Source organism: Notothenia rossii (assembly GCF_949606895.1).
Source record: "Notothenia rossii genome assembly, chromosome: 1".
Classification (NCBI taxonomy): Eukaryota; Metazoa; Chordata; class Actinopteri; order Perciformes; family Nototheniidae; genus Notothenia; species Notothenia rossii.
Genome location: NC_136912.1, coordinates 93,975,524 through 93,995,523, shown reverse-complemented (window position 1 = coordinate 93,995,523; position 20,000 = coordinate 93,975,524). Strand labels below are relative to the sequence as shown.

The following is a 20,000-nucleotide window of genomic DNA, read 5'->3' as shown; positions in this document are numbered from 1 at the left end:
CACACACACACACACACACACACACACACACACACACACACACACACACACACACACACACACACACACACACACACACACACACACACACAGTCCGAGAACTCAATCCAGCAGCCATAACACACAGACAGAGTGGCATCAACCTCTATTATCTAGTCCCTATGCTGCTAACACAAAAGGCTCCCTGGAACAAAAATCCAATCAGTCCTCAGTTGGAGGATTTTCTCCACGGCAGTTCTGAGCAACACTGGTGGCTCTGCTGCTGACAAAGAAATAATCTCAGAGCCCACAGCCTGTTCACAGACTGTTTACCGCCACATCGCCCTTTCAGGAAGAGGTCTACGCTGTCATTCACTGTCCTCTGAGTTCTCTGCTTTTCTCTGCATGCCAAAACATGAAACACACGGTTAACTGTGTGTACAGGGCGTGAAATTGCGGCATTTGCAACACAGAAAATATTTACTCTAAGCATTAGTTATATAAGCTTGACAATAAAAAAAACACCTTCAGCCATATGGGCGAGAGACAGTGTTTATGGACAGATACGTGCTCTCGTGTTTCGTCTGGTTTCTATTCCACACAGTCCCTTTCCTCTTCATCTGGTGAATTATCACACTCCTTCTTCATTCATTAGTATGCTGCTGCTTATTTAGCTACGCTGCTGAGAAGCCTTCTGCAAAATCAACTGGAAAATACTCAATATAAAGCGGCCAACGCACCCCCCCCCCACCCCCCTCTCCCTCCCATCCTTCATCTCCTTCTTTGTTTGTTTTATGTGTTTTTTTTTAACCACATCAAAATAGGAGCACGGTCCCTCATAATGAAGAGGAGGGAGATAAAATATGCAAATTCTCAGAGAAAGGATATAATTAGGGCAATAATAGGAAGTGTTGTTTTCCCAGCTGCTCATTTACACAAAAGCCTGATAGATTTTTCTTTTGAAATCGTGTTCCCTCTTCCCTCCCTCCCTCCCTCCCTCAAGGTGCCACTAAAAACAAATCTCTGCAGCGCTCAAGCCCGAAAAGTCAGTCAACCTCGCAGAGATGGAGCCGCCCAGAGATTTCTATCAGCTCCGGTCTGAACCAACAGGAGGCTGAACACGATGTTTCAGGCTTTCACCTTCAGAACAACTGTCCGGAATATTTTACACTTGCTGTTGGATTGAGTATTTAAGACAGAGCTTCAAAATGGCTAAACGGGTTCTGGTTGTTTTGCACAGAAGGGCCTCACGATTTATTGAAATTATATTAAAAAGGTAATATTCAAAACACAGAAAGCACAATATCTTTTAGGGTGAATGTTCAAATACAAGTGTTGTGGTGCTGCCCAACAAATCATCTTCTACAGACTTCTGGTTAAGCCCCTGTCACACTTTCCCGAAATGGACACCCGATGGACACACGAATATGGAATTGTGAATTTTGCACCAAGATGGCCCCGAACCACACGAAGGCAACATTTACATTACATTTAAGAAATACAACTGCAACGAAAGTAACACAAACAATTATGTTAAAGTATTATGATACTGTGCTGATATTTTCCGAAATTGTTCTTTACTTTCTCCGTCTTTTATAGGTAGAAGATATATTGTTTCCATAGCAACAACAACTTCCTCGCCTTCAAAATAATATATTATATCCTTTTCAGTTTCGCAGAACACAAATTGGGTTATTTACATAATATGTTTACATGACTTTTGTTGTGCAATAGAACAACCAGATGGACACACGATTAAGGAAATGTTCAAATTCGGCTCTGATCGTAGCAACATCGGGACATTCGTGAGGGCATCTTAAGCACGAAGTTGCTGCCGGAGCCTGATAAATTCCACCGGCGGTCATACGATGGCTTAAGATGCCCTCACGAATGCCTTACGAAGGGCAAAATGGACACACGAAGTCAACACGAACATGAACCTTCACAAGGTCCTTCGGCAATGCTTTGTGATGCCAAAGATGTTGCCACCGCTCCCGAAGTTGCTGCCGGAGCCTGAGAAACTCCACCGGCGGTCATACGATGGCTTAAGATGCCCTCACGAATGGCCCGATGTTGTTACGATCAGAGCCGAATTTGAACATTTCCTTAATCGTGTGTCCATCGGGTGTTAATTTCGGGACAGTGTGACAGGGGCTTAAAGGTCCACGCAACCATGATCAAATAAATATACTTTTCAATACAAATACAAATGTTATTGGTTTATTTGTGATTTCACAATAAGCTGCACTTTACAGTACTTCATTTTAAATTCTGTTTTTATTTTATCTTATTCTATTTCACGTAAAAAATGTTTCTTATTTATGCATTTCTCTTGCACTAATTTTTTTTTTTTTTAAATGACTTTTGTATTTTTTTGTGTTGTATTGTTGGACTAGCCTTGGAATAATTATTTTAAATCTTCAATATTTGAATATAGTGAATCGTTATTACACTAACAGTCGAAAATAATCGCTAAATGTAATTGTTTCTGAATTGTCCAACTCTTTGCACCGACATACTGCTGCCACTTGTTACTGTATGAAACAATTCAAGGAGGCCCGACGCAGCGAGAGCACATTAAGAAGAAATTAGAGATCTTAGAGAACTTGTCTCTCTATTTCAAAAGGAGCGACAAGATCATAATTAGCATTTGGGTGCTTAAGATCGCTCCACACACAAAACTTCCACTACTTTGTTGGCTTTAACTCAACCCTTAGATCTGGATTTTTATTTGAGTTTTACATTAATTAGGACGAGACGAATGCATGAGTGTAGATTTCAGAGTACGTCTAAGAGGGGATTTGGACAGCAGATAGAGATCAGCTGATGAAAGTCTAAAAAATAAATAAACTAGTACACATGAAGGGGTTAACTTCAAAGCCAAACAGTTAAACCTCAAAGAGTTTGCATTTTCACCCTGTGTTTCATGAGGCCAGCCTTTCACAGGATTTAGAGGCAGGAAGGAAGCTATTACTACACCCGTGTGACAGAACTCCATGAGTGCAATTTGCAAGAGGCCCAACAAATATTCATCATATTCAAAACAACAGCATCACCACCACCACCACAGCAAAGACATAAACACATGATGTATACCCGTTTGGATGGCTGCCCGGAGACTCTCATCTACAGAAAGGAAGGCTATTAAATGGCTGGGAGAAGCATTGCTGCTGCATTGTGGAATATACAAACTCTGAATCTGACCCCATGTTCACACTGCAGAACATTTACGCCTTTTTCTGACACGTGTTATGCAACAAAGGAACTTTTTAAGAGGCTCTATTTTGCTTTTTGGGGGTTCTCCTTTCCCTGTAGGGTGTTATTTAGATATACACCTGAACATCAGCATGAGAGGACTCTTTAAAGTAGAGACACTACATACTGATATACACCTGAACATCAGCAGGAGAGGACTCTTTAAAGTAGAGACACGACATACTGATATACACCTGAACATTAACAGGAGAGGACTCTTTAAAGTAGAGACACTACATACTGATATACACCTGAACATTAGCAGGAGTGGACTCTTTAAAGTAGAGACACTATATACTGATATACACATGAACATCAGCAGGAGAGGACTCTTTAAAGTAGAGACACTACATACTGATATACACCTGAACATCAGCAGGAGAGGACTCTTTAAAGTAGAGACACTACATACTGATATACACCTGAACATCAGCAGGAGAGGACTCTTTAAAGTAGAGACACTACATACTGATATACACCTGAACATCAGCAGGAGAGGACTCTTTAAAGTAGAGACACTACATACTGATATACACCTCTTTAATGCTGGCTCCTGAGAGGCTTAAACTACATTTCCGCTAAAAACAGAAATTAAAATGTGTTTCTTTGAGTTCATTGCATTCATATTATTTCCCTTCAGTTTATGAGGTTAGTGTTTTTGTTGTTGACCATAATGTGTTTTGGTAGGCAGACAAAAAGCTTGTTGCTGATGGCGTGTTTTTCTGCAATAACAGCCAAACCAATTTCCACGGCTGCCTTATTTTTCCTAATGCTGTGTTTGTTTTATTAACTGTTGCTCCTCCTGGCAATCTGAGCGAGTGCCATCCCGGTAGGAAACCTAATTATCATGTCTACTGTTCTGGTGAGAGTATGAAATAGATCTGAGAGGCCTATTTTAAGAGGATGAGGTAATAACTGAACCTCTGAATCATTGCTGTTCATTTAGATTTGTAGCTGGTAAACGCACTGAGGGATTTCTCCACATTAATTATATTTCTTTAATCACTGAGAACGAGGTGTATCAGCTCCAGGGTGTGGAAAGTAAATGCACTTTTGATAAAGCAACTAACAGTACCAACACTGCCAAAAATAACCGTTTTCATTTGTGTTGCTGGCTATGGAATTTGATGCACATTGGAACAAAAATAATGGTTATTTGGGAAGCTTTGAAAACAAAAAATATCATTACTCCTTATGTCTGAGTTGTATTTGTTTATATTATTCTGTGTGTTTTTAAATGCGTTCTGTTTTTATGTAAAATAAAGACATTTTAGGTAATATTATTATTTGTGTTTATCTTTTTATTATAAATGTTTTAATGTTATTATTATTATTATTTTATTTATTTATTATTAATATTATTATTCATCTTTTTATTACATATTTTAAAGTTTTATTATTCATATTATTTTATTTATGTATTATTCATATTATTATTTGTATTAATATTTGTAATGTTATTATGTTGTATTATTATTTTATTTATTTATTATTAATATTGTTATTCATCTTTTTATTACATATTTTAAAGTTTTATAATTATTATTATTATTATTTTATTTATTTATTATTAATATTATTATTTGTATTAATATTTGTAATGTTATTATGTTGTATTATTATGTTATTTATGTATTATTATTATTCATTACATATTTTTTAAATATTGTTAATATTATTTTATTTATTTATTATTATTATCTTAATATTAATTTAAATTTTGATGCTTTGATTTTTTTTAAACGTATGCACAGATCAGGGAGTTTCCATGGAAACAATAAGGCTGAACAAATGACTGTTGTACCCATCAGCTTTACACTTAATATCATTGTTCATTTTATACCCATGCCCCTCATTACATTTCCATATTGTAACTATGCAGACATGTAGATGTGTGTATGATGGATTCAGACACAGCGTGAGCAGCTGGCTGAGCCGAATGTGACCTCTGACCTCAACAAGAGGTTCTGTGTGAAGAGAGGAAAACAGGAAACACAAAGCGAGTCTGTGGGAAGAGATAGAGGCGCTAATACAGAGCCTCTCTGCACAGAAACAGCAGGAAATGGAGATACAACGTGAGAAGTGATGGAGGGGAGAAGTGAGACGAGAGATCTGAGAACTGCCTATTATCTCCACACTGCTTCATTGCTTTGGACACACACACACACACACACACACACACACACACACACACACACACACACACACACACACACACACACACACACACACACACACACACACACACACACACACACACACACACACACACACACACACACACACACACACACACACACACACACACACACACACACACACACACCCTTCGCTCTCCAAATCTGTCCAGATCTCATGAATATGATTGACCTTTTCCCCCCACTGTAATACAGAGCGCACAAAGGGGGAAATGAGAAACTAAACAGAGGCAAGCAGAGCTAATTTAGAACAACACATTATTGGGCGCTGACTGCAGATATGGAAAAGGACAATCTAATCGATAAACCAAGAGAATGACAATGGCCTCTCGAATCAATGTCTGCGCCCTATTTTCTCCCTTTGAAAAGACAAAGCCTTTCATGCAGGTGTTTTTGTTGCTTTGTTTTGTGCTGCCTTCAACTGTGTGTGTGTGTGCGTGCGTGTGTGTGTGTGTGTGTGTGTGTGTGTGTGTGTGTGTGTGTGTGTGTGTGTGTGTGTGTGTGTGTGTGTGTGTGTGTGTGTGTGTGTGTGTGTGTGTGTGTGTACCTGGCTGCTGCTGCTGCTGTGGTGGAACAGTTGCCAGGACTAATCATTATTTAGTTGTGGCGGGGCTGGAAAGGTCAGCAGTCTGAAATGTCAGGCTGTGTTCAACAGGAGCCAGATGCAACCGTGCGCTGCTCAAGTGTCCAATTAAAGAGGGCCGAGTGAGGTTTGAGTGCGGCTGTGTGTGGGAGTCACTGTGCGTGTGTGTGTGCAATGAGAAAGTGAGAGTAAAGAGATAACCTGTGTGTGTTTTCTGTTCTGCGCCACGTGTATATATCAGGGTTTTATGCAGAATACACTCAATTACATGTGCGTGGACACATGTGAGTCTTTCTTCAGAGCAGCTAATGAACGCTATTAGAGGCAAAAGGCCAATGGAGGAGCAGGAGGAGAGTCTTTATCAAATATGTTCTCGCCCTCACACACGGTGCGTTATGTGCCTATTAGTTCGTCCACACCCTGCGATTCCTCCCGCTGAAGACGAGACAGGAAGATGAAGGAAAGAGAAAGGATGGAATAATACAAAGGCAGAGAGGGCAGAAACAAAAGCAGCACGATAATTTGAGATTGTTAATGAATGGAGGTAGATAAGAGACGCCAAGTCGAACGAGCTGAGGAAGAAGAGAGGATGACGAGGAGAAAGGGAGCGCAGGAGCGGAAACTCCTTTAATCTGAGGGAGAAGGAGAGGGTGTCCTGCCTGTGTTCCCCTATCAGAGTCACTCATCTGAACGCTCACCTGCTCTCCATACAGCCATCATAATAACCTTCACCGTGTGCAGTGTGTGTGTGTGTGTGTGTGTGTGTGTGTGTGTGTGTGTGTGTGTGTGTGTGTGTGTGTGTGTGTGTGTGTGTGTGTGTGTGTGTGTGTGTGTGTGTGTGTGTCCGTGTGTGTCCGCTCACTTACTGTGAATAGCAATAAGCAGCAGGGCAGGATAAAATATGTCTGCCGAGCTAAGAATATAATAGACTTCCCTTCAAGGCCATACGTAACAACAGCCTGAATAATGACCTGCAATAATTTACACGCTGAGCTGCTCACCGTCAGACGAAGACACCTTTCAGGGGGAAATAATTGAAAGCTATTTCAGTGGATAGCGACCCTCTGTGGGGGCAGACTAACACCTGGAGTTCAACTGGAATATAACGTAAACTCGTCCAAAGAGAAGGAGATGCACAAGTTACGGGAAATGTTTGCGTTGCAGCAGGATAAAAGACAAGGCACTGCACATGACTAACGAGAAAACAATCCCTTTCCTAAGTATGATATAAATAACATAATAAGAATATAAATGAATAAAATATTAAAACCTTTTTCAAACATCGAATCCAACAGAAATATAAATGTTCCATCTGTGTTCATTTCTTAATTTGATCAGGGCAATATTTACTCAAAAGATGTTTAATTGGGAGAAGGTTTAACCAGGCTAATGTTTTAAAATGACTATTCTTTATGTAGTGCCAACAGGTGGAAAATGTTTCAGGATGAACCCCCAAAGCCGTTATATAGATATGATTAAAAAACTTGGAGTTAAAAGAAAAACAATTACCCTTATGAAAGAAGTTATGTAAATGATGTGGTCAAAACAAATCGTGATTAAACCTAATATTAGGTACTTAAAGGTGGGGTAGGTTAGTTTGAGAAACCGGCTCGAGATACACTTTTTGTTATATACCATAGAATGCTCTTAACATCCCGATAGCAATGAATATCTGAAGTGCTTTGACATCTGTGGAAGCCGTGGCGCCGTAAAAAGCACGACCAGTCATCTGAGCCGGCCCGGCTAAAGTAACTGAATGGCCTACCTGCCTGTCAGCCTTCCATCTGTGCACAAACTTATCTCGTGCCCTCATTGGTCATGTGCGCGTTCGTGTGTGTTGGAGGAGGGGCTCTGTGAGGAAGTGGCAGATTTTCTCCGGCTGTGTATTTTCAAATTCTAGCGAACTCGAGCTGGTTTCTCCAAAATAACCTACCCCACCTTACATATTGTATTTAACCTACTTTTATGTTACCTGTTTTTTTTACTAACCTGCCAGTCAGGGCTTCTGCATCAAAAGGCGCTTTCATACCAAGTTCTTTGCCGTACTTAGTTCATCAGAATTCTTTAGTTCTGATGAACTAAAGAGAAAATTGCGTTCACACCAGAATAAGTTCCTGAGGGAGGATTAGGCAAATGAAGCCGCTGACGTCACTTCTTCTTCTTCTGCTTTGGGTTTACTGGCAGGCCGCAAACAACTTCACGGCCTATACTGCCACCCGGAGTCCCCGGCCGGAAGTCCCCGGAGTTGGGGACTGGCTTCAGTAGAAGTAGAAGCCGACACCTCCTCATCACTCCACCGCTCCCATGTTTTATTTTGTGTTGCCATAAGTTAGTCTCTCTGCGTTTGTGCGCTGGGCTAATGCTAATAATGCTAATGCGAGGAAAATAAAATGGCGGCTTCACAAAACTTTTTGGGAGTTTTACGGGGCGTGGTTTGCAATCCGCCCAGCCAATCAGAAATGGGAACCTTTTTCTCCCATGAAAGTAACTGCTCTCTAGCAGGGACTGAAAAGGGGGGGAAAGGTTCTCATGAACTAAGTTCTAGTTACGGATTTTTTTCGTGTGAACGCACATTTTCGGAACTATATCGGAACTATACTGTGGAAAGTACTCAGGTGTGAAAGCGCCTAAAGTGACTGTTACAGTGTTGGTCTTTTTCTCACAGTCTGTTTTATTATCACCTAAGTAAAACTTTGTAGCAAAAGTAAAGCCAACGAAGGCATGTATCAGGTTGTTGTGCCATTAATCACATTTAAGAGACCACAGAGAGCTGAAGTGTGGCTAAGCAACAAAGTAAAACATAACCTTGCTGAGTGCAGCAGGCATTCAGATCCTTTTACTTTCCCTGTTGCATAACATTTAATTTCAATCTGATTGTTCTTGCTATCAATTTTGACAGTTTAATGAATCCCTGCAGAGACCTCTGAGGCGGCAGGAGCTTAAATGGAAGAGAAGGACTTCCTACTTTGTGTAACACAATAAAAGAAGCTCAGTGATGGAAAAGATTGAGTCAGGACTTGCATGTATATTTTCCCCACAGTATCTAAAAAGCCCTTAAAACCATTAGCTACCATTTAAATAATTTGTTATGGATATGAAATAGAGCATGAGGCCAAAACTGTGCTGCCTTGAATTAATTCAGTTCTTTATTTTGGTGGATAGTTTGTAAGAACCAATGTCTCCAAAGTGCATTACCCAAGGAGCGCTTTGAGGAGAAAGGCTAGACAGAAGTCCGTCCTGAGTTAATCACATTTGACAACCCATCTGGAGTTTACCAACCTCAGAGCATTAGCAAAAATACCTTCTGCTGTAATGAGACGATAGAAACGTAAATATAAACACGATTCAAAGGCCACACATGTGAAAGATGGTGATCAGAGAAGTGTCCTTGAAGACAGCCTGCTCTGTGGCTCAAACGCCTGGAAACGGGAAGCATTTCAATTAGATTTCTGATATCAAACCCCCGAATTCCATTCTTAAATACAGCAAGAATACACACTGTATGTAAAGTACACACACTAAATACTTATCTAACATTTGAGGCAACAGTTTCAAGTCTTTTGTTTGAAGTTTGGTGAACTTCTGCATAGTTTAAGTTGAACAAATAAGTAGAGACTACAAGAAAGCTCTCGATTCTAATTTCACACTAACCCTCATTTTCATTTTCATTCATTCCCCTTTCTACCTCATCTTTACGCACATCCTTCCTTCCCCACATCTCTTCGATTCCTTCATCCCTTCCTCCCTACACCCCTTCATCCCTAACACCCTCCATAGCTTCATCCTCAATGACTCTCATCAACACCCCCTTCATCCCTTCATCCCTATTTCTTCACACAGTCATCCCTTTATCAATCCCTACTAGGGTTGTACCTGAATATCCAAATATTCGTTCGTTGGAGTACTATTCGGGTTTCAATTTCGTTATTCGGGTATTCGTTATTTTCCCCCGTTTTTTTAATTTTTATTTATTGAACTCTCCAATATCAACGTAAGAGCTTGTGCCTCTTCGGGGGGTGCTAACACTTAACTATAAACGTTATTTTTTATTTTCTCCGTCCTTATGTAGATATGACTTTTTCTCCATTAATCTCCGTCACATTGTTTCCATAGCAACAACAACTTCCTGTCAACTGCGCTAACTCCTTCAAAATAAAAGCATGTCCATACAAAATAGGAAGCCAAGCCAAATTACACTTAAGACATATACAACTACAACGGAAGTAACAAACACAATGCGATATCCTTTTCAATTTCAAAGAACACAAATTGGGTTACATTAACAAATAACTATAAAACAACAATACTGTAGAATAACAAAAACAATGCCGTGAATAAACCGAAATACACGTGTCGAAGCGGTTCGCTTCTGATTACTACCCCCCCCCCCCCCCACCCCCATGCGGAACGAATATTCGCTGCTGATTACTACCGAATATCCGGAGCCCGAAAGATCCGTTCTACAATTACCCGTCCCTCCCTACATCCCTTCTTATCTCTCTCCCTTCATCTCTCCGACTTTCCAACTCCAACTTCATCCCTTCAACCCTCATCCATTACACCCTTCCTCCATCTCTCCTTAAATTCCTTCATCCCTAACTCGATCGTTCCCTTCAACGACATTCCTCATCATCTTCACCAAACCTTCCCCTTTCATTCAATATTTCCTGTAAACACATATCTGACCTCCTTGTTGCTGTGGCTTGTGTCCATGCTAGAAAAGGGCACTCGACCATCAAAGGTGTTATGAAGTATTCAGTGTCAAACTGAAGGTGGAGGAGCGAGCGTTGCCTCTGAGGAACAGCTGAACACAAACCCGCTAAATTAACCCGGTCTCATGGGCCTCACATGAGCATTATTCTAATCTAAGCAGATTAGATCACACAGATACTTTAGACATAAGGGTCTCCGTATCCTCTCTGCGTCCCCATCTGTTTCTCCGCCCCCGTTTTTTCCAATTTCTCCTCGCTTTCCATCTCAGCGGAATCCCCCCGTTCTCGCAGCTGCCTCTCTACAGTGAGAGACTGAAATAGATTTTAAAGAGTGCAACTACTTTTTGTTTCCACATTCAGTCAAATTGGAGCACCATATGCGAGTCTGACGGCTCCATGTTGTGTGTGTGAGGTGCATATTGGATGCAATTCAAAATACTTTGCACACACATTTTACCGTTCAGATGCAGACTGAGAGTTAAAAGAAAGCTTTGAACAAACAAAACAATACATATGCTCATAAATATAAAGTGCTATATTCATGTTCTTTACTGAAGTGTTCAACATGTCAACGTTTCCCAACACACAATGCCAATTTTTTTCTTTTAATTTGTTTAAAAAGTTATTATGTTTATCAGTTTATGATTGTTTCATGCCAGAGGGATCACGTTTTGAACCTTTTAAAAGCGTTCATAAAAAGATTCAGTTGTTTCCGTTTATATTGTAGGCAACCGGCTGTGAATAAATGATAGGACATGTTTATGATACAGTTTCAATGATACACATGAGAGACTTTTAAACGTGCATTTATCTGAGTTTTAGTGAGAGTTTCTGTCGGTATGAGCCACAAAGCATTTCAGTTGTGTTTATGAAAGTATTTCAGATGGCAGACCGGAGGCTTTCAGGAGCATATGTGAGTGTTTCATTATATTAAAAGAGAAAATATCTTGTAAACACACAGCAAGTAAAATGAGGTGGGGTTAAGTGAGCATTACATCAGATTTAGCAACTTTTAAGAACATAAAAACAAACAACACACTCTATCGAGGATGCGTGTACTTTCACACATGCACTGAATCCCTAAATTTGTTTTGAATGCAAATGTCAAACTCATTCAGACCCAACATAAAACACACTTCACGCTTTCAGCTTGTCTAGTACAATATCTATGTAATGTAGAATTGAACCCATGTAAATATAGAGGTTTCGGGGGAAATCCACGGCAAGTGAGTTGATGATGTTTCTATACAACCGCCGTGAAATCAGAATAAAGAAAGGGTGAACAGAGATCGTCTTGAGTACCACCCGATGCCTTTACCAAGCGTGATGTTTCCTATAAGTGAGAACCCGTCTGACAATATCCTGTTGTGTGCTAAATAAATGAAAAAGGAAACTCCGGACAATGCGCAGAGCTGATTCTCCGGACATTGTCAGAGTAAACACAGACTGCATTGCACATAATAACAGTATAATAAAAACCTAATAATGCTATCAACCCGATCAGATCAAAACAAACACATTTACTGGTGTGGGATATCTCCATCAAACCAGTGACATACCACATATGTAATCTGGATCAGAAGAAGAACTTTACAATACATATTGTGATAATTACTGTTTAAGTACATTGATTGATATCTGACCTGTTGATAAATCCCTTTATAATCCCAAAAGTAGTATAAAGTCTTCCCATGTGCTCTGTAAGACCTGCTCTTGAAGCACTTAAACACACATGTAGAAAAGGCCTCAGGGCATGTTTGTCCTTCTGGCTTTAACTGAATGGTTTATTATCCCATTAGAAAAGCTTTGGGTCAGTACTTCTGTAATATATCACATCATGAGACAGCGTCCCTTAAAACACATACTGTAGATTAGCTGACCAGCAGCCATCGAATCAGCCGTGATTCAGCTTCAGGGTTTTCCACAGCGCAGGCATTAAGTTATCTGTGCTAGGTCTTATACTTACTGTACATGTGCAATCGTGTGTGTGTGTGTGTGTGTGTGTGTGTGTGTGTGGCCTAGCATTACTATACTTGTGGGGACCTAAATCTGTTTACACAGTCACTCATTAATTTAAGGGTGAAGACTTGGTTAGGTTTAGGGTTAGGGTTAGGCATGTGTTGGTTATGGTTAAGGTTAGGATAAGACTCCAGGAAATGTATGTAAGTCAATGTAATGTCCCCTGAAGTGATGTATACATGGTATGAGTGTGTGTGTGTGTGTGTGTGTGTGTGTGTGTGTGTGTGGGTATGTGTGGCCTAGCATTACTATACTTGTGGGGACCTAAATCTGTTTACATAGTCACGTGTGGGGACTCGCCTCCCTTATGAGGACAAAATGGAGGTCCCGATTAGGGGAATCATTAATTTGAGGGTGAAGACTTGGTTAGGTTTAGGATTAGGGTAAGGTTAAGGGTAAGGGTAAGGGTAAGGGTTAGGGTAAGGGTTAAAGGTTAGGCATGTGTTGGTTATGGTTAAGGTTAGGATAAGCCTCCAGGAAATGCATGTAAGTCAATGTAATGTCCCCTGAAGTGATGTATACATGGTATGTGTGTGTGTGTGTGTGTGTGTGTGTGTGTGTGTGTGTGTGTGTGTGTGTGTGTGTGTGTGTGTGTGTGTGTGTGTGTGTGTGTGTGTGTGTGTGTGTGTGTGTGTGTGTGTAGGAAAGCTGCTTCCAGAAAGCAGCTTTTAGTATTTGGAAAGTGGGTTTGCAGGAAACACACGGCATGTTTCTTTCAGATCGATATGATGCCACATGGAAAACATTGAGGTACACTGACGCTGGGTTTCCTGTGGGAGCGTCACAGTGTGGTTTCACATCAGTGGTGGAGAGGTGTTGGTGTAGAGAGGTGTGGGCGCATCGGGGGTAAAAGTGAAGTTAAAAGACTCAGGGACTTACCCATGTTGGTGATGGTTAACAGGTCGAGACGCCGTTGTTGCTGGAAGGAAAACGAGAGAACAAAGTTAGACAAATGTCCCAAAATTATTATCAATAGTTGGTATTTATCTTGTGTCAAAAGCACATTCCTCATATTGATATATTATAATAAAAGGAAGTATTTTATTTCATTGTACAGTATTTAATGTACTTCCTGTTTCATCTTGTTCAATTGAAATAAAACCCGGAATATTTGAATATTGAAACTCTACTTATTGAGCCCAGTAGTACTAGTAGTTAACCCTTTGCAGTAGATTGATGGTAGATCAATCCACATATATATTTGTAGTATATTTTTCACAAGTTTTAGGATGTACTGTGCTCTAACTGTCTTGTAAGACTGCTGACAAAAAAAAAAGACTCCTTGAACTTAATTCACCATTGCATTACTCTCGTTAGCATTTGAATGAGTTATTTCCAATGTTATATTGAATGAATCATTTGAGATCCAATTAACTGAAGCTTCTGTTAAAGTAAGTCTTGTTGCCATCCAATGAAAACAGTTTACAATCTTGCACCAATATATATGTGTAGTTTTATTCATAGAGTTTGTGTGTGCAAAATGTGACCTTATGGGTTTTGATGGAGAGTGTTTGAATTAGAGTGCAATTTTACACTTGATGTCTCCAGCAGTGGAGAAGGAGTCTAGAGGAGGCGCTATGGCGTGATACACTCTGTAACCTGCTGCCTCCCTACACACACACACACACGCACACGCACGCGCACGCACACACACACACACACACACACACACACACACACACACACACACACACACACACACACACACACACACGCGCACACACACGCACACACACACGCACACACACACCCCCCCCCCCACACACACACACACACACACACACACACACACACACACACACACACACACACACACACACACACACGCACACGCACACACACACACAAACTTACAAGACACACACACACTTGACAGTTCAGCACTGCAGTAATCAACACCTAAACCCTCCTCATCTTCCAGTCCCTCAGGAAACAAGACCTTCACATCGTAGGAAAGGATGCAGGGTGTGTGTGCGTGCGTGTGTGTGTGTGTGTGCGTGTGTGTGTGTGTGTGTGTGTGTGTGTGTGTGTGTGTGTGTGTGTGTGCGTGTGTGTGCGTGTGTATGTGTGTGTGTGTGTTAGACCTACACTATGGAGAGGTCACAGTCAACGCCAGCTTTTAGGACTTCATTAATATTCAAGCTTCATGCAAACCAGTCTCTGAGAGGGATCAGCAGAGAGGCTCTCAGAGGCCTTCTCTCTCCTCGTATACAGCGCCTGGAGTGGGACTCTCTGATAGGCTACGAGACACTTCTTCAAATATTTAGAAGATGTTCTTTAAATACACAATATGACTGGGATTGGGCCCACTGGGTGTAACGCTTAAATAACTTCAAATATAATTTACAAACACTGTAATGCAACATTATGGGAAGAAGTGCTCTGGCCTTTTTCTGTAAACTGCCTGAAACGCCTCCATAATGATGTCACTATGTAACGCTCACGCTTCTATTCTCTAGCGCTGCAACACATTGTACGTGATAGGCTAATCTACATACTGATATACACTTGAACATCAGCAGGAGAGGACTCTTTAAAGTAGAGACACTACATACTGATATACACCTGAACATCAGCAGGAGAGGACTCTTTAAAGTAGAGACACTACATACTGATATACACCTGAACATCAGCAGGAGAGGACTCTTTAAAGTAGAGACACTACATACTGATATACACCTGAACATCAGCAGGAGAGGACTCTTTAAAGTAGAGACACTACATACTGATATACACCTGAACATCAGCAGGAGAGGACTCTTTAAAGTAGAGACACTACATACTGATATACACCTGAACATCAGCAGGAGAGGACTCTTTAAAGTAGAGACACTACATACTGATATACACCTGAACATCAGCTGGAGAGGACTCTTTAAAGCAGAGACACTGCATACTGATATACACCTGAACATCAGCAGGAGAGGACTCTTTAAAGTAGAGATACTACATACTGATATGTATGAGAATGATTAAACAGAAAGGGAATGGTCAAAGTTTCAGACGCCATGGCTTTTATAATGACATTTAGTCACACGTCTAGCTTAATTCAATGTGGAACCTTTGGACTGACATTTAAAGTACTTCATACCAAAGAGAACATAAGTATGCATGAGTTAAGAGCAAAGACAGCAATTCATCAACATATCGAATCATGTCCATTTTTTCGTTTATTTCTTCTAATATATTTTGTATATATTTTGGATGTAATTATGTTTTACTGAGCAGAATCCAGACATGTAAAGTGAGCAAAGAGCACAACTCTGAGCTAGTGAGTCTGAAAGCACATTATTAAAAAATAAAAATCGAAATGATGAGAGATGGCAGGGGCCGTTATTCTCCGTGTAGAAAATGACGTTTAAAGGAGATTTTTTGAAGAGCTGATTCTTCATTAAGAACTGAAAAGAGCCAACGATGCTTCTGCTGTGCCCGAGGGGAGAATATTCCAGCAGAAGATAAGATCAGAAAGTACTTTATTGAACCCAATTCGGGAAATGTTTGCGTTGCAGCAGCATAAAAAGACAAAGCAATGTACACAATACAAATTAAAAGACTATAAATAAACATTTCAAAATGTAAACATCTCAATAGAAATAATTAAACAGTAGAAAATATACATGTTGAATTACAAATGCACAGTAACAAAATATAAAGTCCTTTTCCCAACTTTTTCTATAATTTCCAAACTTTAGTGTTGTTGAAAAAGTCAAAGTGTAGAGCATCATAAATAAATAAATATTGTAAAAAACAAACAGTATGCCAAAGAAAATTACATAACATACAATTACCTTTTGTATAAAATAACTTTTATGGCATACTAAACTATGATAAAACAAAAAAAAGTATATTTATATAATTTTTTATTGTGTTTTTTTGATGTGATTGTTGGGGAATAATTTGCTTAGGTATTCAACCTTCGACCCAGTTCATCACGTTCTCCTCTCACTGTCTCCTTTCCCACGGCACAGCTCTACGGCCTTGGGTATTGCTGCTATCTCTCTTAAGGGGGAGCAGCTTGGGCGCATTGTTGCTGCCAAGTCTATGACGGAGCACAAGCCGCCATGAGGTAGTTTACTGTTCAGGGACGAAGGCTCCCTGGCGCACATTCTTTCCTATGGACGACAGCTCTAGTTAGATTCAGGGTCCATATTGCTTTAGTCTCGCTGATGAAGAATGTTGATTATTACACTCCGAACTAGTTAAAACCTCGAGCTGCAGAAAGAGTTCCTCAGAATTGGTTTGACAACCGCTGTGTCAACTCGTGACACACCCTACCCGATATCACGGCAAGACGTGAACATGTGACGATTTACCATGCTGGGAGACGTGAAGATGTCATGATTTCGTCCCATGTTAACCAGTGGGGAAATACCCGGAAATGCCAAGCAAATGCTACCCCGAAGGTCGGTTGTTATTGTCAATATTAATATAATAATGATTTATTCTTTAATAGTCACACTCGATTACGCCGATTTTCTTGTTGCCCCAGCTGGTCGACACCTCTTTTAGCAGAAACAAAGGCTACATTAATGTATTAAATCGACGTTAATCCATGCGTGTGGATGTGGAATTAACGGACGTGACGTTGTGCGATTGCGTTGCCAGGCAACAGCTTCGGTTCATGTTAATTTACAAACTCTTCAACTAGAACCGTAGTTCAGGGGCGGCGGGTACTGTAGGCTAGGGAGGGCTAAGCCTTCCCAAATATGTTTGTCACTGCATCCTGGTCAAATTGAAATATAATGTCTATGACAGAGCACAAGCCGCCATGAGGTAGTTTACTGTTCAGGGACGAAGGCTCCCTGGCACACATTCTTTCCTATGGACGAGAGCTCGCTGATGAAGAATGTTGATTATTACACTCCGAACTAGTTAAAACCTCGAGCCGTAGAAAGAGTTCTTCAGAATTGTTTTGGCAACCGCTGTGTCACCTCGTGACACACCACCTCTCTTGTGAATTCTCCGGCCGTAACTCCAAATAAACCGTCAGTGTTTGCATCAAAGCTCCAGCTCTCCTCGTGTCTCTTTGAGGCCTTTTTCCAATTGCTTCAGAAGTTTCCCCCACATACTATGTGTATGTAAATAAGTATGTGAGGAGTGACAGAGAAGACACTCGCTTATTTAAATGTTGGTCGATATGTATACCAGCAATAATAATAGATTACATTTGTATAGCGCCTTTCAAGGGACCCAGGGCCGCTTTACATGGTGAACAAACAAACAAACAAACAAACAAACAAACACAAGTAATACAAGTAAATAAAGTGCAATGTATCAGGAGGTGTGGATGATGGGGGTGAGCATGTAAGCAGTAGAGGTCACTGTGACAACATGAGACACAGAGCAACAAGAGAGCAAGCTGAGATCAGACACACACACACACACACACACACACACACACACACGACACACACACACACACACACACACACACACACACACACACACACACACACACACACACACACACACACACACACACACACACGCACACACGCACACACACACACTGCTGCCACCACCTGTGGTTCTCGACAGTGGGTCAGATATGGAGCCGCAGCAGGAATCAATAACATCACAGAAACATTTGCACCTCCAGTTCTCCCCTCGCTGACGCCTTGTTTCAACAACAACAGTTGGCCACTATCACTACAGCAGAAAATACTACAACCGTTTGTTTATAGCAGAAACACTGCATGTACACTCAGATTGATTTGGTAAATCCTACTCTGTCTGCAGGATAGAAACGACCATTTTGACATGTGGACTTTTTATGGTTTCTTTATTTTAGTTTTGAATGTGCATGATTTGTCTGTAGTGAAGAATACTTCTAGGTTCAAGGCTTTTAATGTCATGTGCACATTAGCTACAGTGTAGATATGGCAATGACAAACTGAAGTCACAGGCTCCTCCGACAGTGCAGCATGAATATATATAGGACATAAATCAAATAAAACCAATAAAATAGTGCAAGAGAATGATTTGAGATGTGAATACTAATTCTCCAATACTAAATAAAGGAATAGTATAAGATACAACGAATATATATATCTGTCCTGTGCAAAGTTTTCTGGAAATGGAAGAGGTATTAAATGAAATTATTAGAATATGAGATTACATTTTCCACTTGAATTGTGTAGCACCCTCTACTGGCTCTCCAGTTCTGTGCATGTCAAACTAGAGTAGGGTGAATACTGAAGTGTCATTTCTAAATTACTTCTCTACGTGAGTGACTGTATTTCTACTTCTAAAGCACATCCAGAAATCCATCTTTCAAAAATCCTCACAAGACATATTGACACACACACACACACACACACACACACACACACACACACACACACACACACACACACACACACACACACACACACACACACACACACACACACACACACACACACACACACACACACACACACACACACACACACACACAGAGAGAGAATTACATTAGCAGAATCATTTCAAGGCAGAAAATAGGATTGAATGAATCTTTATCAAACAGCCGACGGATAACACCCTGGTTCGAGTGCGTGTCCACTGTCCTCTCACTTCTATAACGACAGAACACACTCTGTGAAAGACTGAACCCAACACTAAGTATATTATTATTATTCTTTATTGTTACTTCCAGGTTGGTGAGGTTCAATCAAAAGGGAATTGGTATTATTGTCACTGTCTCTAAGTATCAGAATACTGTATCTATCCCGAGGGAAATGAGGTTTTGTACAGTTGCGCGATTTTAGAATATATATTTTTAAATAAGACATTTAAATGTATATTAAAATAACTTAAAAAAAAGAAAAAGAAAATCATAAATATAAATTAATTAATTAATAATTATTATATTAACATTAGTAACAAATAAAATGTGCAATAAAACCATCAAATAAAAATAAAATAAATAAATAATTGTCTATATTAAGATAAGAATTTAAAGTAAAATTGTGCATTAAAAGGGTAAAAAAAAAAAAGAAGATAATTAGTAGTACAAATGTCAAACAAAAGATCAAATAGAATACAATATTAACATCAACTAAATAAGTTTGCACATTCTACAATATATATCAACACAACTTTTGTTATCTAAATGCAACTAAAGTATAATTTTCCTTTGCTGACAGCTTAACAGATACTAATTGGATTGACCTGATGCAGAAGGCCACACTTGCATGAAACTCCAAGAAGGTTACATCATTATTTACAGAGAGCTGTGTGTCTCAGGAACTCAGGTGTTTACTGCAGGTTGAC

General features: G+C 40.1%; 1 protein-coding gene across 1 annotated transcript in view; it reads right to left on the bottom strand.

Annotated features, from left to right (window-relative positions):
• agbl4 (AGBL carboxypeptidase 4) overlaps nucleotides 1–20,000 on the bottom strand; it is a 420,169-nt gene that overhangs the window by 123,875 nt on the left and 276,294 nt on the right. The window contains exons 6-7 of the mRNA XM_079651018.1: nucleotides 13,626–13,665; nucleotides 10,914–11,026 (exon numbers count right to left, since the gene is read on the bottom strand). Of these exons, the coding sequence (XP_079507144.1) occupies nucleotides 10,914–11,026; nucleotides 13,626–13,665 (153 nt within the window). The remainder of the gene's footprint in view (nucleotides 1–10,913; nucleotides 11,027–13,625; nucleotides 13,666–20,000) is intronic.